The sequence below is a fragment of the Peromyscus californicus genome, unplaced genomic scaffold (genome assembly GCF_007827085.1).
Source record: "Peromyscus californicus insignis strain IS unplaced genomic scaffold, ASM782708v3 Scaffold_4__1_contigs__length_199733344, whole genome shotgun sequence".
In the NCBI taxonomy this organism is placed as follows: domain Eukaryota; kingdom Metazoa; phylum Chordata; class Mammalia; order Rodentia; family Cricetidae; genus Peromyscus; species Peromyscus californicus.
Genome location: NW_026294562.1, coordinates 81,388,177 through 81,411,248, shown reverse-complemented (window position 1 = coordinate 81,411,248; position 23,072 = coordinate 81,388,177). Strand labels below are relative to the sequence as shown.

The 23,072-nt window shown below is 44.2% G+C and overlaps 1 protein-coding gene across 3 annotated transcripts; it reads right to left on the bottom strand.

Annotated features, from left to right (window-relative positions):
* Window positions 1-273: 273 nt before the first annotated feature.
* Ndufab1 (NADH:ubiquinone oxidoreductase subunit AB1) lies at window positions 274-22,595 on the bottom strand. Of its 3 annotated transcripts, none has more exons than XM_052713948.1 (5): window positions 22,400-22,595; window positions 16,591-16,713; window positions 13,609-13,696; window positions 11,855-11,954; window positions 274-9,519 (listed from the first exon to the last, which is right to left on the bottom strand). In XM_052713948.1, exons 1-4 carry the CDS (start codon window positions 22,565-22,567, stop codon window positions 11,863-11,865), a joined length of 471 nt encoding a protein of 156 aa, XP_052569908.1. In that variant the 5' UTR covers window positions 22,568-22,595; the 3' UTR covers window positions 274-9,519; window positions 11,855-11,862. The 3 variants fall into 3 exon arrangements, with proteins under 3 accessions (XP_052569908.1, XP_052569907.1, XP_052569906.1); XM_052713947.1 differs by lacking the exon at window positions 274-9,519 and adding an exon at window positions 11,149-11,387; XM_052713946.1 differs by lacking the exon at window positions 274-9,519 and adding an exon at window positions 11,149-11,282 and having other exon boundaries at window positions 22,400-22,594.
* Between the last annotated feature and the right edge of the window lie 477 nt (window positions 22,596-23,072).

The window sequence follows — 23,072 nt, the reverse complement described above, 5'->3', positions numbered from 1 at the left end:
ACTCTTAAGTCTGTTTGAGAGTAGATCTGCCAGTAACGCTGAGAGGGAATAATCAAAAGCTTTCTGATTGTTTTCTTTTTTCTTTGCTCTTTTTCTCTTTTCTTTTCTTTTCTTCTTTTTTTTTTTTTGGTTTTTAGAAGTGATTTCAACTGAAATGTTCAGATGTCTTTGGTTGCAAACATTTGGACTGCATTGTGATGAGTTGGGTTTTTTTTTTTTTTCCTTTTTTCCTTGGTATTAAAATTGTATGCAAAATGGGGGTGGTTAGTAAGCCATATTTTTTTGTGTGTGTGCTCATTGATTCAGATTTTTTTTTTAATGTTTTCTCAATTCCCTATGATTTTGTTTTAAACCCAAAGATGCCAGTTTCTCTTTTGGTACCTCATCTTCACCTCCTTGCCAGGCTCTCTCCCATGTGCTGCTGCTGCTGCTGCTTGGGAATACACATGGGAAAAGAACAGCTGGTGGTCTTGGTGTAGGGGCTCCCACCTTTCTGGGGTATTCGTTGAGCAGCAGAGTATCTCTCACTTGACTCCTGTGTACATGTCTTACCCCTTGGATCCCTGTTCTGGGGGAGTTCCACTGCTGGTTTGGTTGTTGACAGCCTTCCTTGAGCTTGGCTTTGAAGCCCTGCCTATCACCACAGCCTGGGACTTGCTGCTCCAAGGCCCCCTGCTCTGAGGAGCCAGTTCGCCATATGGCCTCAGATCACATGCTTGCTTTCTTGGGAAGCTTCCTAGAACTTCTTAAGCAGTCCAGTGGTTGTTTGAATTAATGCTTCTCCATTTGGTCCTTCTGCTCATGCATTTAGTTCAAGTGTCCTTTATCCCAGGTTCAGAGATGCTGCCTTTCTCATGGAAGACCTCTGACCCAGTAGGTTGGCCAGTGGTATTCCAACAACAGAGATGGGATAAATTGCTTTTAGGACCAGCTTGCTCTTCTGGTTTTAGCCCTGATGTTCTTTGTACATGTGAACTGCTGTCTTCTGCGTAAGCCTTGATTGACTGAAATGAGGGGCAGTCTCTTGGTGGATGATCCCTTTTTGCTGTTTGCTGTTTCTCTGCTGCCGTCTTTGCAGTTCCCCTCTCACTGGTTACAGGCTCTCATAGTAAGGTTTGGTGAGAAACCTTCCCAGCGTCACACTTTGGAATCTAAGCTGTTACCCGCCCTCATCCTGTGAAATGTACTCGCATGTATTCGCCTAAGATTCCTTGTGAGCCAGTTAATGACGATATTTATGCCCTTCCCTTCTAAGCTGTAGTTTGGGAATCCAGCCCACATAGACAGACTCTTGCTTTTTGTGATGTATTCAGTGCCAAGTTATGCATCTGGACAGGAAAACCTACTCTGCTTTTTGGGCGCATAAGTAATATATGCAAAATTCAGCGTCCAAGAAACTGCTTGTGTTTCAGCACCTCAGTGGTAATTGTGGATTTTCTGTTCTTGTTGGCCTGCAGTTCCTGGAGAAAGTACATTTTGCTCCTTGTCCCAGCCTCCTCCTACACTTGGCAGGTCTGTCAAGGAAGTGACCAAGTGGCAGGTAGAGCATCTTCTTGGCTTGAATACTGTCATTTGTTTGCCAATGTTCCTGTCCTTGAGACTTGTCTGACAGTGCCACATACCCAGTTTTGGTCTCTCTGAGCTGGCCTTTGTGTCCCCACCTTAGCTCTGAGGCCCCTTCTGCCAGCCCCCCATTTTCTGTGAAGGTCCTAGTGCTCCCTGCCTTCCCTCCTAGTACACGTGCCCTGCCATTATCCCCCTGCTGCCCAAGGGCCAGACTGCTTCTCACACAGGCTGGTGTCATTTCAAGAGGACCAAAGCCTCTGTGAGCCTTTTTATTTTCAGTAAAATGGTGCTTTTTCCTTACTTGGAGATACTCTCTATAAATAATGTAAATGACACCTTTTCGTATGGAGCTGTTCTGAGTATTGCTTTCCAGAGCTTGCTGAATCTGCTTAAGCTCTGGCTCCTGAGCCTGTCAGCACAGAAAGCCTTGCCAGAAGCTCTCGGAAGGGCAGGGGCAGGCAGCGCCAGAAGCCCTGGGAAGAAGTGTTCCGGTCTGTCTGGGTCACAGCAGTGTTTGCTATTTTGTCACTCAGTCCCTTGAGCGGTCTTTATAGATTTCTTACCGTGTGGAGTATACTGACTCAATCTGTGTGAGCAAATTGAAATTCTCTTCCCTTTAGGTAACATCACAGTGTTTTGTCCTCAGGACTACTTCTGTCCACCTCCTTCACTGTCAGATGAGAGCGTGCAGGGAGCTCTTCAGGAGAAGACTTCTGGTGGCATTACATGAAGCTAGATGGAGGGAGGCGCCCTACTCATGACGAGGCCTCTCCTGGGCTTGTCATTATGTAGCCACTCAAAGTGCTGTTTATAGGTGGTACTGGTGGCCCTTCTGCAGGGCTGTCCTCACAGACATCATGCCTTCCTTTTCCTCCCTTAGGCGACTAGGCAGAAAAATGTGACCACAAAACCGCCACTGAGCCTGGATCCCTCAGCTCAGAGCACTCAGACTCAAGAGTTGTAGGACTTTTGTGAGAAGTATTTTAATCCATGGTGGGCCTTGCAGATAGCTTTGACTCTTAAATTAAGTTTGACTGGACAAGGATGTACTTTCATAGCATCTTGAGGACAAAGTAGGGGCCTGGTAAGGTCCTAAGTAGCTCCTTAATTGCTGCTTTCCCTTTGAGGGCCAAAGAGATTAACTTTGCTCATTGCCATGTCTCAGAAAAGTTGCCATATCTCACCCAGAAGGGAATTTTTCCTCTTTAATGTGCCTGGAGGAGCACTGTGAGCTCTTGCAGTTGGCCTGCCCTTTTCTTTGTCAGGAGCCAAGAAGGGAAGGGATAGATAGATAGATAAATGCCAAGGTCAGGCTTTCTTTCCATCTGCCGAGGAAGCCAACTTTCTTTTGCTCCTTGTTACTGTTCAGCCCTGGTCCCTTGGAAAAAGATGGTCCCTTTGTCTTCAGGCTTTGTAATAAAGACACCTCCAGTCAGAATCAGGCCCATTTCCTTCTTCCTAGGCCTAGAAGCCTGTTTGAAGTTACAGTGGCCAGGAGCCCTCTGGTGAGCAGGACAGCTGGTGGATTTACCCGCCAGGCTGGGTGGTTCTGTTTTCTTGGTGTCTGAGAACCTTCTTTACCTTCCCTACAGAGTTCTGCAGAGGTATTTGACAATGTGTAAGTACTATGTTTCCTTGTGGTGTACACTCTGTTCTTGTTTGTTTTTAAATCAAAATGCCTGTTTGGGAGGAGATGAACGTATTTAGTCTATTAGATTTGCGCTGCTGGATTTTTTTTTTTTTAATGTGTAATCTTGACTAGCTGTCTTATTGTTTATCCTGTAAGATTAGTCTATCAATTAAAGTTTGATAATTAATTGCGTCTCTCTCGCTCCTTCCAATTCTTCATGCGCCTAATCTATTCTTGGGACTTAACATTTAGAACAGGGCCCAGAGCCATCTTCTGTCAGCTCTGGTCTGACTTGTATGGCATTGAGTAATATATAAAAGTTTATTTTCTGAAACAGCTGACAAGGAGATGGGATTGAGTCTGAAATATCAGACTAATGAGCTTTCCAATCAGCTACCCTCTTGCTAGGGCAGCCCTCTGCCATGCATGCCTCTAGTTAGGGAAAGCTGCTTCTCTGTTCTAACTAGAAATCCTATACCCTTGCCAGCCATCTAGCCTTCAAAAACATGTTTTAAAAAACAATGGAAACAGCCACAGCTGGAGCCACATACTATAAAGATCCAAGAAGGAAAGAAGGTGGAAGAAAATTATTACCAGAAATAGGACAAGACCAGAATCCTTGGCATCAAGGGTTATGGCAGCAAGGGTGTGGCATAGTCTACCCAGTCACTCACGTTAGAAATTTTCCCTTCCCTCCATTGTGCATGTATTCCTGAAGGTTCTGGTCTCCCATTTTTCTATTTTGCTAATACCACATACGTCTGAAGCAACACTGAAAGGTATTTTTCTTTTCTTTCTTTTTTCAGGTAGGGTCTTGCTAGGTAGTATAGGCCTGTCTGGAACTCAGGATTCTCCTACCTTACCCTCCTAAAGGACTCCAGGCTCTTGCTGTGATGTCCAGCTTCACAGTCTTAGATTTTTATTAAAGTTTTTATTACAGTTTTGTGTGTGTACACCTATCACGTGTGCATACTCACATCACGATGTGTGTGGAAATCAGAGCACTGCTTTTGGAAGTTGATTCTTTCCTCCTACTGTATAGGTTCCGGGATGGAAAGACTTGGCAACGGGGTAAGCTACAGAGCCATCTTAGCTGCCTACCACTAGATTCTTAAAAGTCTGGCCAACAGCCGTTCCCACAATAGAGACCCTATAAGCAGACAGTCCTCAGGGATAGAGACGGGTCTCTTCCCTCTCTTTCTTGAGCTAGAACCAGCTGAGAGGTAGGCCTGAGATGCTTGCTGCTGGGAGACCTCTGCCACACGACAGCTGAGGCCAGTTCTCTATTCCTCTCACTGCCCTAGCCGTGTTTCCTTGACGGAGGTGACCAGGGCTGTTTGTATTTTCAAACTGTTAGTTTTGCTTTTTCTCCAACTTTTCCTTGTTCACTTCATCTTCAACTCATTTTCAAATTTCTCATTTTTATGCCTTCTGCCCTTATCTAAATCCTTTGCTATTTTCTGCCCTTCAAACTTTGTTTTAATTGCATGTATACGGGCACATTTACCAAGTCGCTCATGTGAGGAGTTCAGAGGACAAGTTAGTGGACTTGGTTTTCTCCTCTATTGACTGGATTCTAGGAATCAAACTCAGGTTACCAGGTGTGTTCGTGAAAAGCCTTTACCTGCTGAGCCATCTTTCAGCCCCTCCCTTTTTTGTTTGGAAAGTTTTCAGATTTAGAAAGTTGAAATATCCTAATCTGTTTAGCATCCTCATACCTTTCACTTGGTTAACCAGTAGCTATGGTATTGTCCACAAGTGCTTGCTAATCAGACCACTTTATTGTGCTGATGACAGACATACAAATCCAGACACTTGCCTGTGGTTACATAAACATACTCTTAAGAAGAAGGAGTATGAATGCTACTATCTTATCTAAAAATATATCAATAATACTTAATTTGTAGAATTTTTTCCTATTAATATTCATGTACCTTCTCCCCCACCCTCCACCCCCCCTCTTTAAGACAGGGCCTCACTTGAGCTCTGACTGGCCTGGAACTTGTTTTGTGGATCAGGCTGGCCTTGAACTCACTGTGAAGCTGAGGGTAGCCTTGCTCCTTAATTCTACTTCTACCTCTATCTCCCAAGTGCTTATAGGTATGAGCTACCATGCCCTGTCCTGCTTGGTTATGAGTCTTGTTCTACTTCGTGTTATGAGTTTCCATGGCTAGGGATCCTCTGGTCCTGGGTAGGCTTAGCAGGGGACTCTCCTCCTACCCACTCAGGGCCAAGTCCTCCTGTCTAGTGATGACTGTGGCAGTACTCTCACATCCAAGTCTAAGACTTAGACTCCCTGGTCCCTTACTGAGGACTGGTGAAGTGTTTACTTATATTGTTCTATTATTAACTAAAACTCTTGAGTCAGATATTGGGGTAAAAACCTGATAGATCCAAAGAGCGATGAAGTAACTATCAGCTGACTCTGACTCTCCAAAAAGGCCACAACTACTTCTGTTTTTATGTATCCTGGGTCCTCCAAAATCTCAATGGCTAACTCTGGTTGGCTAGTTGCTAACTCTGCCCCCTGATTCACAGTTAAACTTTACTGGAAGTCTCAAGTATCAGTACAAACAAGTATCCTGAAACAGACTGATGTAGTTCTTGTCAAACTCTGTTCACATGAGTTAGGAAAAGGGCTTGGGCTCTTTTACTAATAATGGAAACCTAGAGTGTCAGACCCAGCCCAATGCAAATACTCCACTAAGGTGGTTAGGTGTGACCATGTGAGCATGTAATGCCTGGTTCTGTTGTATTCTCTGTGGAGCTGGAATCTGTTCTCTAGCAACCCCACAGGAGGGTGTTTTTGTACCAGAGTTCTGGCAAGAGCACCAGTAGTTGCATTATCTTGTGTTACTCTTGCCCTCCACAGAGCAGACATTGCCACTTCAGTTTCTAAGATGCCCCATTCATGGTGAGACTTTGACTGTTCAGCAGTTACTCTATACAGAGCTAACAACACTTGGATGGCCATCTCACAGGGCTTTGACCTCTTGCTATGTGACAAATGCTGCTTGAAAACCTTGTCTAGGGCTCTAGCCTTCCAGGGAAGAATGGCAGCCAGAGAGGGGGCCTCTTTGGGCTCTCTCATAGGACTTAGTCTAAACACTGCATTCAGGTTCTGCCATGTCCGCACTCAGATTGATCTGTCACATCCCTCCTGGTACCCTCATTTCAGCCATTAAAGGGTCCAGAGAACAATCACATTCCTTTCTGTAACTAGCTGATTCAGAACCCAGATTTGCCCAGTGCTGAAGTCTACTCCCTTCACCTGACTATTTAGGACTAAAGGAAAGTGGTTCTTGCCTATTTTGCTTCATTGTCCCCTCCCTGATTTCACTGATGCATGTTGAGAATTGCTTGCTTAAACTTTGATCTCGGCATTTATTCATTGGACTTACTGTTAATAAAAGTCTGAAATTTGCTCATTTGGCTTTATTATTTTAAAAACTCAAAGTCGTATATGCTGCACTTGGTAAAGAAATTTCAAGTGATAGGTATGTGTCTGTTTCCCTGTCTACTCAACCCCAGCTGATCTATTGCTGAAGGAACAGAACTCATGTAGGCTTCAGCACATGAGGACCCATCCTAGGAACATAAAAGTCAGCTTTAACTCACTTGGTAGTGAGGAGGCACCTCACAGGCCCTTGATTGTGAGTCCTGGCTCTAGCATGGCATTTTTCCTTTCTTTCTTTCTTTCTTTTTTTTAGCTTTGGAGCCTGTCCTGGAACTTGCTCTGTAGACTAGGGTGGCCTCAAGCTCAGAGATCCACCTGCCTCTGCTGGGATTAAAGGCATTTTTCTTATGCTTTTGCTCATCTTGTTTATCTGTTTCCAGCTTGGGTATCCCACAAGCCCCTCAAATTCACCATGTCCCAATTGGAAATTATGACACTCCTTAAAATCTGACCCTCATTTTATTCCTGGTTTCAGTAGCAGCTCACCTGTGTGAACAGCTGAAATCAAGTTACTCAGAACCTTCTCCATCCATTACTTTATCCCAGTCATCAAATCTTTTTTTCCCTTATGAGTTCTTCAAGTAATGATCAGGTTCATCCTTTTAAGTATACCCTGGGTGTCTCTGCCCTGCAGAAAATCCCATAGTGGCCAACAATTCCTTAGTCAGACCATAAGGTTCTTTGGTGGTCTAAGGCTGGCCACTTTAACTGCAGGTGACCATCTAGTTCATGCACTACAGGTTTCCTAAACCAGAGGCTGATATCTCACCTATTTTTGTTATTATTTTTAAGTTTTTCGAGACAGGGTTTCTCTTTGTAACAGCCCTGGCTGTCCTGGAACTCGCTTTGTAGACCAGGCTGGCCTCGAACTCAGAGAGATCCGCCAGCCTCTGCCTCCCAGGTGCTGGGATCTTATTTTGAGATAAGCACTGTATCTTATTTTGAGACAGTTTCATGTGGCCCTGGTTGGCTTTGAACTTCTTAGGTAGCTGAGATGTGCCACATGGGGCAACCACTTGGATTTGCATTCACTACTGCTCCTGCTGTTTTGTGTGCTGCCCTTCCTATGTGGCTGCTACACAGCCTAAAAAGCCTTTCCCAACCACCAGCTCCTCAGTCTTGGCTGGACTACTGATAGTTTTCATACCCTTTATGATACTTTCATTCTTCATTTATTAACAACACTTGAAGATTTACTTGTTAACCACACATCTTTCTGATGTGTCTTGGTAATGACCATTTTCACACTTTGGTACCTTTTATTTTTTTTCATTATGGTATGAGTTATAGAAGTGGGATCATGCTGCTTATCTTCACTTTGTTGTTTTGAGATAGGGTGCTGTGTAGCCAGGGGTAATCTTGAACCCCAATCCTCTCACCTCCTCCTCCCAAGTGCTGGAACTACAGGCATGTGTGTTTATTTTCACTTAAGACAACTTTTCCATATTCTACAAATTTGTTTTTATTCAACCAACCCCACCCAGAGTTTATTAACTTTTGGGACAGTTTGTTTTAGGCTAGCCTGGGATTCACAGTTCATGAGACCTTGCTGGACATCCAATTACAAGTCCTCAGTACATTCCTTTTCAAATTTATATTGACACATTCTCCCAACTTTTGATGAATTTGACAGTTGACAGAATAATACCATGAACAAGGGCTCACCCTAGCTAGTCACCAGTTAGCATTTTGATTTTTTTTCCCTGAATCATTTCAAAGTCAGCTGCTGACATGCTTCATTCCTAAATATTTTCTATTTCCAGGCAATAGGGTTATTCTACCTGCTGTACCTAAAAAAACCTAACATTGTCTTATCACATACATGCAGTCCAGTTATGCCCAAATGTCTTCCTAGTGCTTTCCAGCTCCATGTTTCCCAAAGTTACCATCTTTCTGATCTTTGATTTAGAATAGTCATGCTGCCTTTTCCCATGACAAATAGAAGCTCATATTGACAGGCAGTCCTTGTAGACTCACTCCTACACCATCAGTCTGCTTATAGGATTTTAACAAGAACACCTGGAGGGTGACATGTTGTTGGTACATCAGCACAGGTTAGCTCGTGTTATTGGATACTGTCATATAAACTTTAAAGGTCTCCCTGAACCTCCTGCTGGGCTCACTGTTGGGACTGTCTAGGGGATATAGTGAAGAGACTGAAGTGGCTGAACTAGAGGTACTGGGAAACAATGGCTGGAGACAGTGCTGGGCACAGAACCCAGGGTCTTGTGCATTCTGGGCAAGTGTTCTACCACTGAGCTTCATCCCCAGCCCCAAGGGCTCATGAATCACCCAGAACACAAAAGACAGGATATTACCCCAACAAGCTGGCCAGCTAGATGAGCTGAAATAGCAAGCCTCATTAGGTAAGGCAGGAGGAAGACACCTATCATCAACCTTGGTCTTTGACACAATACACATGTGAACATGCACACCAAACTTACACATCAACTGCATGGCTTCTGTTCTCTGACTTGAATGCAATTTGGAATGCTGTGTGTGCTCAGTTTGCTGCCTACCTATCAGAACACAGAATCCTTACTGAAACCATTCCGATGAGTTCTTAGAGCAGAGAGGGGCTTGATATGGAATAAAGGCATCTGTAAAAACTACGCTCCTTAATGCTCTACGATGGCAGTTTTACATGGTATTTTCTTAAAATGTTTACCCATCAAGTCTTAGCAACATGACTGCTTAAACATAAACTGAACAAAGACGACACCAATGGACATGCCAGGGTGAACGGAAAGCCCATAAAACCTCAGCCCTACTGAAGAACTATAGGCAACTGAGAAAGCTGGAAGCAGTTGAAGTAGTCATCCCCAGAAGAGCACACCGATTGGTTGTCCAGTGCCAGTTGTCAGCCCTGAAAACATCCATACAAGTCACATTACACACACAATAACAAAAAGACCATGAATTTGAAGGAGAGTAGGGAGGGGCATATGGGATTGTTTGAACGGAGGAAAACAAGAAATGTTGGAATTATACTGTAATTTCAAAAAATAAAAGGGGGAGGGTAGCTGAGGATATAGCATTGTGGTAGAGCACTTGTCTAACATGTGAACCCTTGAACCTATCCCCAGCACTACAGGGAGAAAACCCCAAAACACAACAACTGGTTTACTAAAAGGAAAGGAGTATGTGTGACCGACATGTCTAAAATAATTCTAGGAAGACAAAGAAGAGAAAGAAGTGTGTTGAGGGTAGGCCCAAATGTAGAGCTGGTTCCTCCCCCTTCACCTCATTCCCACCCAGAAGCTTCTCTGCTAGCCGAGGACCGCTTACCTCAGTCCCTCTCTTTGCTGATACCACCTTGTCTAAGCTCTTGCTTCCATTCCCTTCTACAAACAAAACTGCAGTAAAGAGCAGTTACAGTAGGACTCTCAAACTGAACCTCAGGATGTAAGCTATGTGTACATGTTACCTGTAATGACCCTAAGACCACAGTGATGAGAATAAAAGGGTAGCTGTGGTGGAGGCATATACCTATCATCCCAGCACTCAGAAGACTGAGGTAGGACTGTGGGTCTGAGGCTAGCCTGGGCTACACAGACAGCATGCATGTCTCAAAAGAGGTGGGGGGCGAAAAAAAATTAAAACCCGTGCCGTGGTGGTGCATGCCTTTAATCCCAGCACTCGGGAGGCAGAGCCAGGCAGATCTCTGAGTTCGAGGCCAGCCTGGGCTACAGAGCAAGATCCAGGACAGGCACCAAAACTACACAGAGAAACTCTGTCTCAAAAAAAAAAAAAAAAAAAAAAGAGGTAGGGGCAGAACTGATAATGGATATGTGACCGAAGAGCAGTGTTTAAAGCCACGCTGACCCTCAGGAGAGCTGATCCCCAAAACTTCAACTTTGGTATTTTTGGAAAGAGGTTTTTAGGGAAGAACTAGCCCCACGTGCTTTCAGCCAGTAACGTCCAATTCATCAGTGTGGAGGGAGAAACGAGTGAAGCAAGTGTTCTTGCACTATGAATCCATGTGCTGAGGTGGTAGGAAAGGGAAAGCTGCTTCGGGCACACTGCTGGAAACCCTTTTTTTTTTTTTTTTTTTTTTAAACACAGGGTCTTGCTGTTACCTAGCTTGGCTTTAACTCTCACATGCTAGGGTTATAGGAATGTACCACCATGCCTGGGTAAGTCATACAGTTTTCATTTTTATATTTTGGTCAGCATACAAAATGATGGGTTTCATTGTGACATTTTTATACAAAATACATCGTTATTTTTTATTATTATTCACCCCAGCTGCCCATCATGGTACCCTAGGCTGTATTTTTGATATGCATGGTTATCAATGACAAATCTTTAAAAGTATTAAGCAACATCAATAAAAATTAAAAATTAGGTGGAACAGGATGGTTCAAACCTATAATCTTAGCACTTGGGAGGCTGAGGCAGGAGGGTCACTGTGAGGTTAGCTTGTGGTAATGAATTCTGCCCAGAATAAAATTGTCTCAAAAAAGAAAAAGAAAACTGAAGATTGAGGAAAACGTCAGTTTTATAATAGATTTATTTTTAAAGGGTAAAACACTCAAGACAATTTAAATACAAGTCCAACAGAACCGCTGTCAGTCAGCCATGATGCCATCGGGTGTTCTCGGAGTCCTCCTGGTGAGGAAGAAGGCTCTGGCAATGACAAGATAAGTTGGGTTTCGTTTTGGTGTGTGGCCACTGACTCTTCAGTGCCACCTTTAAGGTGCCCAGTGTATTCTAAGCACTAAAACTGTAGAGCTGGAACAACAGCGACTGTCAACTAGGGCTGAACAGCGGCAGCAATACCCATCTAGGAGCCAATGGACCTTCACAAAGCCCTCATAGGGTCAGTCGTTATTGCCACTTTACATGGAATCAAATTCATAGCTCGGCAGCTTGTCCACGATCGCCAGGCTCACTGCCTGGCCATCAATAAGGGGCATTAGTCTCTGGCCATCTCTGCTTCTGAGAGCAGGTGAGGCTGTGCTGGGAGTGGGACTGAGGGACTGAGGTGCGTGTCTGGGTTATGCCATGCAGTATTTGTGTAAGACTGCTTTTAAGAAGAGGGCTCCAGGAACCCTGCAAGGGTTAGGGCTTTGGACACCAGAAATGGCCTGTGTTCTCTAACTAGTGACAGTCTCTGTCAAGCACTGCCAACTTTTGTTCTCTGAGTCTACAGACGGATTAATCCTATGGGAGAATGTGGTTTTATGTCAGGTGTTTACCTGATACTTTATTCATATACGTCCTTCTTATCTGCAATGTAATCTACAATTTCTTGTGGACACATTAACTTCTCTGCATCTATGTCAGGAATTTCAAACCCTAAAATGAAAAAGAAAAATTGGTAACAGTGTGTGAATATGGAAAAAGTAAACCCTTTAGAACTGAAAGCCTATGACTCCCCTTTCCTCTTTTAATTTTAGGTCAGAGCCTCACTAAGTTACTCAGGCTGACCTTGAAATTTCAAGTAGCCATGATTACAGTCTGTGCCACCAGGCTTGGCTCGCACTTGACCCTGTCATCACACCTACAACTGTGTTAAACATCTTCAGCAATCTGGAGTCCCATTTTGTTTTTGAACTGGGTTTTAGAAAATACATAAATCATGTTGGGCTTAAGTTTTTAGAAATAATAGAAAATTTCTCTTTTTAAGTACACAACTCAGTAGTTTGTAGTATGCTCACAAGGTTGTACAACCATTGCTATTGTTTAATTCCCCAAGAATTAATCCAGTTAATCAAAGTCCCCTAGAATAGTGGTTCTTAACCTGTGGGTACTCTTTGGGGTCATATATCAGATATTCTGCATATCAGATATTTATACTCTGATTCATAACAGCAAAATTACAGTCATGAAGTAGCAACAAAATAATTTTATGGCTGGAGGTCACCACAACATGAAGTACTGTATTAAAGGGTCACAACTTTAGGAAGGTTGAGAACCACTGCCCTAGAACATTTTTATCACCCCTAAAAACAAAACCAAGTCATTAGAAGTTCACTCCCCACCATCTCAATACTTGGCAGCCTTAGATCTACTCTGTCCCATCTGTTTTCCTCCTGATATTTCATGCCAGTGATGTACGCGTGCAGCACATGCTGGGGTGCTTTGTATTTTGTCCTCCAGGGTCATTCATGCTGCAGTCTGTACGCCTTCCTTTCTCATTATGCAGTTGAGTTGTGACAGTTTCAATAGGGCTCAAATACTGTATTGAACACCTTCTATGTGATCTCTCAGCAGTCCCAATCTTGAAGCTCCTATCTGGCACACTCATTTTACAGTGTAGGGAAAGACTTTGAGAGGTGCCATTGCTTGTCAGGCTCACACATGTCTGAACTCGGTCCAGCTCTGGTACTTATAAGCGCTAGGCAGCATAGCATTTGCTAATATCATCTATAAGGAGCTTTAACTAGGGCCTGCTTTGTTGGGTGGCACAGGTATCCTTTGCTTTCTAGTCAAACAGCTATCCAAAAAGGAGCCAAGGAATTTTATAAAGTCTCATTTGCACAACAAACAGATCTTAAAAAAAGTTGGAGCAGGCATGGCAAACATCACAGGAGATGCAGACCTCATCTGTGTGTCCTCAGAGCAGCTTATTACTGATGTCTGGTTGATGTCATCATAGCTCATCAAGGCTCCAAGTGTCATCAGCATCTCTACAAGTCAGACTTTTGCCCTTGATCCCATGCTCTCCCAGGCCTTTTGGGGCCAGTCAGCCTTTAAATCTAGTACACATTCTGCTAGGCCTACACTGTCCCTAATATTCACTTCATTTAACAGTAAGAAGATTGGGAAGTACTGGCTGTTATTGTTTCTACTACTACTTGAATCTAGTCCAGACTCTAGCATTTCCTTCAGTTTAAACCACCTAAGAGTCACCTGAATACAGCCTGGGCTTCAGAGAGAGATCTTTTCTTAAAAATAACAAAATGAAGACTCATAACATGCAATTCCAAAGCTAAGGTATATATGTTACCAAATTCGTCTTCCATGGCCATAATAATCTCCACTTGGTCCAAACTGTCTAAGCCCAGGTCCTTCATAAAATGAGAATTTACTGAGAGCTGCAGGAAAGAAATACAAAACAAAATTTAATTCATGAAGGTATTTGCTTCCCAAGACAACAGAGTGGTACTTCATCATCATACAGAAGATTTTCAAAGAAACATCAAGGCTTTAAATAACATGGTGTATTTAACATATGCTGGCATGGGCACAGTATATTTTGTTAGTTTATTCAATTTCATTTTAAGGTGGTTAACTTTAGAAACAAATTTAAATAAAGGATTTCATGCTACATTTTTTTTTTTTCCGAGACAAGGTTTCTCTGTGTCGCTTTGCGCCTTTCCTGGAACTCACTTGGTAGCCCAGGCTGGCCTTGAACTCACAGAGAACTGCCTGCCTCTGCCTCCCGAGTGCTGAGATTAAAGGCATATGCCACTGCTGCCCAGCCATGCCACATATTTTATTAGGATCTTAGATCACTATTCTAAAGGACATCTAAGAGAATTTGTTTTCTTGCTATTTTACTAGCAAATAAAACCCCTTTTCCCCCAAGCCTAACTGTAGGCTATTATCCTAGCAACTCAGGAGGCAGGCACTTACAGATCTGAGTTTGAGGCCAGCCTCGTCTACATAGCAAGTTCCAGGACAGTCAGTCCTACACAGTGAGTATCTATCCTTTAAAAAAGAAAAAACAGGCAGGCTATTATAGGGCTGTAGCTCAGTATAGAGCATTTGCCTAGTATGTATGAGGCCCAAGGTTCCATCTCCAGCAACATAGACACACTCAACAACTAAAAATCCTAAGATTATTATAAATTGTAGGTACCTGTCAGAAGATAAAATATTGTATTCATTTGCTTATAACTTATACTTCAAGATCACCAGGAAATAGGCTTTAAAATCCATGTTAAGGTCCTGAGATGGCCCAGCAGTTAAAAAACATTCCCTATACAACCCTGAGGACCAGAGTTCAGATTCCAGCACCCATGTAACAAGCTGAAGCTGTGTGTCTGGTACATGCCTATACCGGCAGCTTCAGAGTGGGCAGAGACAGGAGGATCACTGGACTTGCTGGTTTCCAGCCTAGCTGAGAAAATGGGAGCCCCAAGTTCAGAGATACCTTGCCTCAAAATAGATGGGAGAATGAAAGAGGACATTTGATGACTTCTGTCTTCAGTACACACGTAGGCAGGTATGCAATTGTACACACACATAAATCTTTTTTAAAAAATGTTTTTAGCCAGGTGGTGGTGGCGCACGCCTTTAATCCCAGCACTCGGGAGGCAGAGGCAGGCGGATCTCTGTGAGTTCGAGGCCAGCCTGGTCTCCAAAGCGAGTTCCAGGAAAGGCGCAAAGCTACACAGAGAAACACTGTCTCGAAAAAAAAAAAAAAAAAAAACTTTTTAAAAACTATGTTAAACTACACAACAGATCAGTTACTGAAGAAAAAAAATTGTACAAACCACCATGAAAAAATTCCAAGAGTTAAGTTAAAAAAGAAGCAAGCCTATGTGGCAGTACCTCTATAATCCCAGTGCTCAGGAGAAGGCAGAGAGTGTGAATATTGGACCAGCCTGGGCTACACAGGGAGCCCTTGTCTTTTAAAACAAAAAGCAGGAGGCAGAATGCAGTTCTGGTGTATGGACCACCTGTGCTTTTTGCAGGCTTTTCTTGTACTGAGGATCGTGATTAGGCCCTGTCCTGGGGTAAGAATGCGTTTCCCCCGAACTACACTCCCTGACCACTTGTGTTTTCTGAAGAGTGGGAAATACACATAAATACTGTAGTGGTTTGAATGAGAAGTCCCCGATAAGTGTTGGGCATTTGAATATTTGGTTCCTAGTTGGTGGCAATTTCGGAAGGATTAGGAGGTGCAGCCTTGTTGGAGGAAGTGTGTCCCAGGGGCAGGCTTCAAGGCTCCTCCATTCCCAGTGTACTCTCTGCTTCCTGTTTGTGGTTCCTATGTAAGCTCTCAGCTACTTCTCCAGTGCCATGCTTACCTGCCTCCTGCCATGATGGAACTATAACCTAAATAAACCCTTCCTTCTGTAAGTTGTCTTAGTCATGTTTTATCACAGCAGTAGAAAAGTAACTCACAAATACATACGCTATACATGTGTGTCTGTACTGCCTAACATCTATTGGGTCTCGGAAAAGATAAACAAGAAGCTCTATCTATATGAGAACATTATCAATCTCCTAGTGGGGGAACTGGTTGGCTGGAGGCTGGGAGAGGTTGTTTGTTTGCTTCTTTAATTTCATTTTTTTATTTATGTGCATTGGTGTATTTGCCTGCATGAACATCTGTATGAGGGTGTTGGGTACCCTGGAAGTGGTTACTGCCATGTGGGTGTTGGGAATTGAGCCCAGGTCCTCTGGAAGAGCAGCTAGTGCTCTTAACCACTGAGCCATCTCTCCAGCCCCGATGCAGAGACTTTTAATTGAATATTGTTTGGCCCCTTTGAATTTTATACTATCTGAGTAAATACACTAAAGAAAACAATACAGGCTGGTGAGACAGCCCAGCAGGTCAAGGTGCTTGCCACCAGTCCTGATGACCCTGAGGTCAGTCTCTGGGACAGGCACGGTAGGAGGAGAGAACTGACTGCTGCAGATTGTCCTGGGACTTCCTCATGGGGGCCATGACATGCATATACATACAGAAGTACATATACAAACACATATACAAAGACAAAACAAAAGGGAAATTAATAAATTCCTCTCATTTATTTATTTTCCAGAGTTATAAAGAGCTGTATTAGAAAGAAAGAGGGAACAGGAGGGAGGAGAGCCAGGCCTGGACAGAATGGAAGATGGTGGGAGCAGAGAGAGAACAGAGAGAGAGAGTGTGGGGGTCCGCGTCCGGCTTTTTAAGGCGGGGATTGTGTGACCACGCAGCAATAAATTCCTTTTAAATTAAAGGAAAAGATATAAAAAAAACTCAACCAGTTACCTTTTCTGGGTCAATCTTGTCATAGAGTTTCAAGACATACAGCACTCGGTCCTTGATTCCCTCTAACGTCAAAGGGGGTGCGTCACTGTACTGACGGCACAAGTGTGTGACCCTTCCAGGCACCTAGAACAAAGGCAGGAAGGAAACTGTCGCTCAGTCCCAAATGTCTTTACATAAGTGCACATTACAGGTATCTTTTAAAAAACTTACACAGCAATGTTTTACTTGGGAGCAGGATCCACATGTGCCATGGCACATGCGTGAAGGTCAGAGGACAAGCTGTGGGAGTCAGTTCTCTTCTCTCACTGGGTTCTGGGGATTCAACTGAGGTCATCAGGTTTGGTGGCAGGTGTCTTTACCTGCTGAGCCACCTCACTGCCCACCACAGGCACTTTCACAAAGCTTCCTAGGCTTTACAGAACCCACCTCATCTCATTTTCCAGTGTGGTCATTACTGTATACTGAGTCATAGAGCTGGGTCAACTCAGCAGCTCTAGCATCAAAATGAGTGTCACTTGTCCTCAAAATCAGGACTGGTCCCTCTGGCTTTGGACATCATCTTGTTCAGTAAGACTGTCACTAACGTAAGAGGGTTATAGAAATGCCTAAGTTCCCTCACGGCAAATTTAGCATGTCATAGCCTCTTCAATGCACTGCCACATTTATTACACAGGTAAGAGTCCAAATAACCCACCCTAACAGCTGCCATGGTATATATACATCAGGAGTTAACCCACCCTAACAGCTGTCATAGTATATATACATCAGGGGTTAATTAGGCTTAGGCAGTAACTAGACTCTGGCTAGAACAAATGATGCCAGCTACCATCCCTAAACCTCACAGCTCCATCTATTTCCCTGCCAGGTAGGCATGCCCTATAAGTCACCAGACATGCTATGAGCCTTTCTGAACTAAATATCTCAAGTATTTCTGCTGTCAGCCTGCTTTATACTCAGTTGAGTAGTGAAGCCTTGACCAGATTTCATTTACTAAGTATAGAGGAGCACTGACTGGTAGAGGGTTTAATGATGATGAAGTCATAACTAGAACAAGAAAAAATGACCTATTTAGCTGTTTGGCGCATCATGGGGTCCCCATAAACTAAACATGTTATCTTCAAATGGTTTTTGAATCCTTTTTTTTTTTTTTTTTTTTTTTTTGGTTTTTCGAGACAGGGTTTCTCTGTGTAGCTTTGTGCCTTTCCTGGGACTCACTTGGTAGCCCAGGCTGGTCTCGAACTCACAGAGATCCGCCTGGCTCTGCCTCCCGAGTGCTGGGATTAAAGGCGTGCGCCACCACCGCCCGGCGGTTTTTGAATCCTTAGTTTGTAGCTAAGGCTTTCCCACAGAAAATGCATTTGTTGCTGGGCTTTTAATCCCAGGTGCTTGGGAAGTGAGGCAGGAGGGTCAAGATCAAGGCCAAGCTGGGCAATTTAGTGAGAACACGTTTCAAAATCAAGAGGGGCAGGAATGTAATACAGCTTAATGGTAGAGCAGTCTGCTTAGCATGTATGAAACCCTGGGTTCACTCTTTAACACCGAAGAAGCGGGGGAGAAAAGACAGCAATATGGATCAGAGACTAAAGGCACTTGCCACCAAGCCTAATAACCCAAGTTCAATCTTCAGAATCCACATAGTGGAAAGAGAAAACATGGACTACCTCAAGTTATCCCCTGACCTCCTCATGCAAGCTCACACACTAAATAAATAAATGTAAGAACGAACTGGGTTTGCTTGCTGGCACTCAGGTCTCTGAGTATGTCTATGAAAAATGACCTAAGAGCTGTTCTGGTGTCAAATGCTTCTAACTCTAACAGTTGGGAGGTTGATATCCAGGGTCCCAGGCAAGCCTGGACTATTTAGCAAGAACTTACTTCAAAATAAAACTGAACCAGTGTATACCTCTTTATCAAGATATACTTAATTTGCAGCAAACTAAAGAGATGAACTGAAGAGATATTCTAGAGGATTTCTGAATACTTTTTAATAATGGCAGAGCACCTTTGTGTTGAAATCCATTGTTTCATTTATACTTTGTGTCAGAGGCCTTTGATAGGGACATACCACCAGACCTATGCATCACAATGACTTAAAGAGGTCACTAATAAAATGAAGCAGAAAGGAATAGAAAGAAAGGAAGAAAGGAGAAGAAATATGTTAATAATGAGAATGACAGAGAGTTGACCTCCTGAGGTAGGAGGACCTAAGAGGTCCTGTGTGCATATCAAGAAGGCATGGAAAAGAGATTAGAAACTATTAAGGGACTGGAGTTGTAGTTCATTAGTTGAGGGCTTGCCTTGTATGAATGAGGCCTTGGGTTCAATGTCCAGCCTGGAAAGAAAAAAAGATCCAAGCAGATTTTAGTAAGACATGGTTCAGGCTTGTACTTGGGAGGCTGAGAAAGAGTAACACACTCTCTCACCAACCTGAGTTCCAAGGCCAGCCTGAGATAACATGAGACCCTGTCTCAACGACAACAACAAACAAAAAACATCAAGGACTGGTATGAAGTGGAATTAACACAGAAGAGACGGAGAAGAGACAGAGAAGAGTGCCGAGCTTGTCACCAGGCCATGGGAAAGAGTGGCTGGGAGAGTCTGCATGTATAGTTACTCACTCATGTGGTTACTAGGTGTCAGCAGCTCACCAGGCATCACTGGCAAGTTCCTCCAGAGTCAGGTAGGTGCCAAGTGATTGAACTAAGAGTTCTCTGTCTTGAGGCTACATGTCAATCTAAAGTAGATGGCTGTAGTGAGATCAGTACAAGGCAGTAAGATGTAGTGAGCCGAGAGGTGAGACTCAGAAACCAGATCAGATGCAGTAACCAGACTGCTTAAGGTAGTTAGCATCAGAGTATTGGCTCCTACTAGCTGTTTGTCCTCATCAAGTTATATAACCTGTATATGCCTCAGTTTCTTTAGCTATTAAATACGGATAAGCAACAGTACCTCCTCGTTCGTGAGATTGTGGCAAGGCACCAGTTAGCTGATGTAAAAGCACTGGACACTGCTTGGCATCTACAGTGCTACAGTCCAGCAGTGTGGCCCCTTCAGCTATGGTAGAGCCTAAAATACATACTCCATTCATTCCTTTCCTTGGTCATTTTTTAAAAATTGTCATTTACTTACTCATTTTGGTACTGGCATGGGACCCCGTTTCATCCGTGCTAGGCAGGGGCTCCACCATTATATCGCCAGCCTTGTTTTTGAAATGGGGCTTAATTACGTTACTCTGGGTAGCTTTGAACTTACTCTGCAGCCCAGACATGCCTTGAACATATTCTTTCTGTTGTTGCCTACGAAGGAGCTGAGATTACAGGCCAGGGTTGATTTGTTTCACTAAATCAGACTATGGCACTACTAAGCACTTTACACACCTTTTACAAAGTAATTGAGACAGGATGGCTAGGTATCCTACCCCAGGTTTCCATGCATGACCGCTTGCAGGGTCTAAACTGCTTCCTCCTGCCAGATCTCTGTGGTGATATATTGTGTCTCCCAATATATTGTGCATCCTAATAAACTTATCTGGGGTTGATATATTGTGTCTCCCAATATATTGTGCATCCTAATAAACTTATCTGGGGTCAGAAAACAGAACAGACACTAGATAGACATAGAGGCCAGAAAATGGTGGCACTCACACCTTTAATCCTATCACTTGGGAGGCAGAGATCCATCCGGATCTCTGAGTTCAAAGCTACACTGGAAACAGCAGGCATGGTGATTCACACCTTTAATCCCAGGAAGTGATGGCAGAAAGCAGAATGGTATATAAGGCGTGAAAATCAGGAACTAGAGCTGGTTAAACTTTTAGCAGCAGTTCAGCTGAGATTCATTCTGGATGAGGACTCAGAGACTTCCAGTCTGAGGAAACAGGATCAACTGAGGAACTGCGAGGTGAGGAAGCTGTGGCTTGTTCTGCTTCTCTGATCTTCCAGCGTTGACCCCAGTACCTGGCTCCAGGATTGTTTCTATTAATAAGACCTTTTAAGATTCATGCTACAGATCTCTGCTAGGAAAGCACCTCCCCTGTAGTCAACACAGTTGTCTCGGGGGTGTTCTAACCCCAGACTCACACATGGGACATAAATGATCTCCAAGCATCAAGGGTGGTATTGTCTGCAGTGACTCTGAGCTTGCCTGGTATTGAAGAGTTTCTATCAGAATCCATCTTGCTCCCCTCTGTCCTTCTTTGTTTATGAAAGAATCTTTAAAGGCCATCTCTGTCACTTGTCCACTTCAAACCTCAGGAACTGAGACACCTCAAATGCAGCTGTTTGAAACAAACCTGCACCTCTACAAATCCCTTACTCTACTCCCTCTCCATCTTCTGGGATCACCAGAAACTTCCAAGCCAACTTATTTCAATCATTGAAGCTGGGTGATTTAGTGAAAATGTTTCTTATTCCTTCAACAACAAGCCTTACCTTTTTTATTTATTTATTTGGTTTTTTTGAGACAAGGTTTCTCTGTAGCTTTGGAGCCTTTCCTGGAACTAACTCGGTAGCCCAGGCTGGCCTCGAAGTCACAGAGATCCGCCTGCCTCTGCTGGGATTAAAGGCGTACGCTTCCACCGCCTGGCCTTGTTTACTGTTTGCTTCCCCTGATTTGTGCAGAGAACGTCCATATTCCAATAACAAGCCTAAAATACCCTGTAAACAGCTGTCTTTCTACATCTATGAATGAACTTACTCAAAACCATTCTGTAAGTATAAAGCAGTTCCTCTACTGTCAACATAAACCCAGCAGAGATAGCACTGCCTGTTCTAAGCATGGTCCCAGGATCACATCTGGAAAGCCCATGAGAACACACTTTGCAGACCTACCAAATCAGTCTTCTGTTATAACCCTGATGATGTGTGTGCACACCTATGTTTGAGAAGCAATGCTGTAAGAACAAGGAGATCACATTTTATCCTAATCTGAAATTAGTCTCTAGACCCAAACACACAGCAACTTTACTGCCCTTCTAACACCTTACAATGACAAGCTTTTGGGACAATGCCCTGTGTATCCATTACACTGTCAGCGAATCTCAACACTGATGTAGATTCTTATTTCTTCTTGTAGCATGCAGGTGTGGCTGAAACCGCTAGCATAGGAAGTTCATGAGTGCGAAAAGGGTTTTTCAACTTGGCCCAGAGTCTATCCTACAGTAGGCTCCTAATCTTGGATGCTCACGGGGAACTTAAAACGCCATGCCAGGGCCTGATGCCAGAGGAATAAATCAGAAGAGGAGCGGGAAGAAGGTTAGAATCTTCTGTTGTTGGGCATCTAGGGTTGAAAGTGATGCCCGAGAGTTTCAGCCTCACACTAGTTTTATTAAATATGCAAGCTACACAGCACTTTTTCCTATCCCTACTTCCAGAAGGCTCACAGACAAAAGGTGCCACAAGGGGAAAATTATCACAGAACTCTAGGAAGAGAATACTCTATAGAGAGGGCAGGCAAGTGGTTTCATCTTGTGCACTCTTTTTAACCTTCCCTAGGAAGTGACCACAGTATACCATCATCCAGTAGGTGCTTCCCTCGATCTCTCTCAACTAAATCTCATTGCCACTCCGCAAGGATGAGGGCTGGTGCCCAATTTTGTTGTTCAGTCGAGACTTGGTCAAAGTTCTGTGCTTTAATCATCAGACACTCGGCCTCGCGACAGGGGTCAACCAAAACCCGTCGGGCAGCAGGGCTAGCTGCGTACCCCGAATCACCCCTGCAGCTGCTGTGCAGCCGGCTGGGGCCCCTCCCCCAACCCAGGCAGCCCGGGCCCTGACCCCTGAGCAGCCCCGGCAAAGTCACCGCGAGTCACCTGCGTGAGCGCCAAGGAGGGCTGCAGAGTCCCGGGCCTTCTCCGGGTTCCCTCAGGGCAAAGAGTGGTGCTGAGCGGCCGGGCTAAGGCCAGTGTGGGAAGCCGGAGCTTGGGCGCGAAGGCCGCGGGCAGGCGGCGGACACAGGCGGAAAGGACACGAGCCGCCATGGCTACGCCAACCCAGGATGCACTGCGCCGCGACCTCCCGCCCAAGCCGGGGTTAGCACGGTACGCTAGCGACGTACAGAGCGGCGCCGGCGGGCTCCGCGGGCGCTGGCGCTCCCTGGCGGCTCCCGGCGGCGCTGCACCCACCTCCATTTGAAGGGCAAGAGCTACTGTGGTGCCAACCGCACAAATGCCCTCTGTCCCCAAACGCTCACTGACAAAAAAGGAAGTGACATTTCTCCCCTCAAAATTCTGAAATTAATTGTTTTAAGAGTGTTGGCCGGTGATCCTGGCGTGGTGGCAAACGTCTTTAATGCCAGCACTCTGGAGGCAGGCGAATCTCTGTGAATTCGAGGCCAGCCTGGTCTACACTGCAAGTTCCAAGCCAGCCAAGGCTACATACTAAGGCCCTGTCTCAAAAAATAAAATATGCCATGGTTCTCCCATAGCATTAAGATTTTTTTCTTTTTTGGTTTGAATGAAAACTCAGTACAAAATGTGAGTGTGA

Coding starts and splice junctions, on each gene's coding strand:
- Ndufab1 (XM_052713948.1), bottom strand. CDS start 22,567: ATGGCGGCTCGTGTCCTTTCCGCCTGTGTCCGCCGCCTGCCCGCGGCC. Junction 13,697..16,590: donor ACAAGATTGACCCAGAAAAG/GTAACTGGTTGA, acceptor TCTTTCCTGCAG/CTCTCAGTAAATTCTCATTT. Junction 11,955..13,608: donor GGCCATGGAAGACGAATTTG/GTAACATATATA, acceptor TTTTCATTTTAG/GGTTTGAAATTCCTGACATA.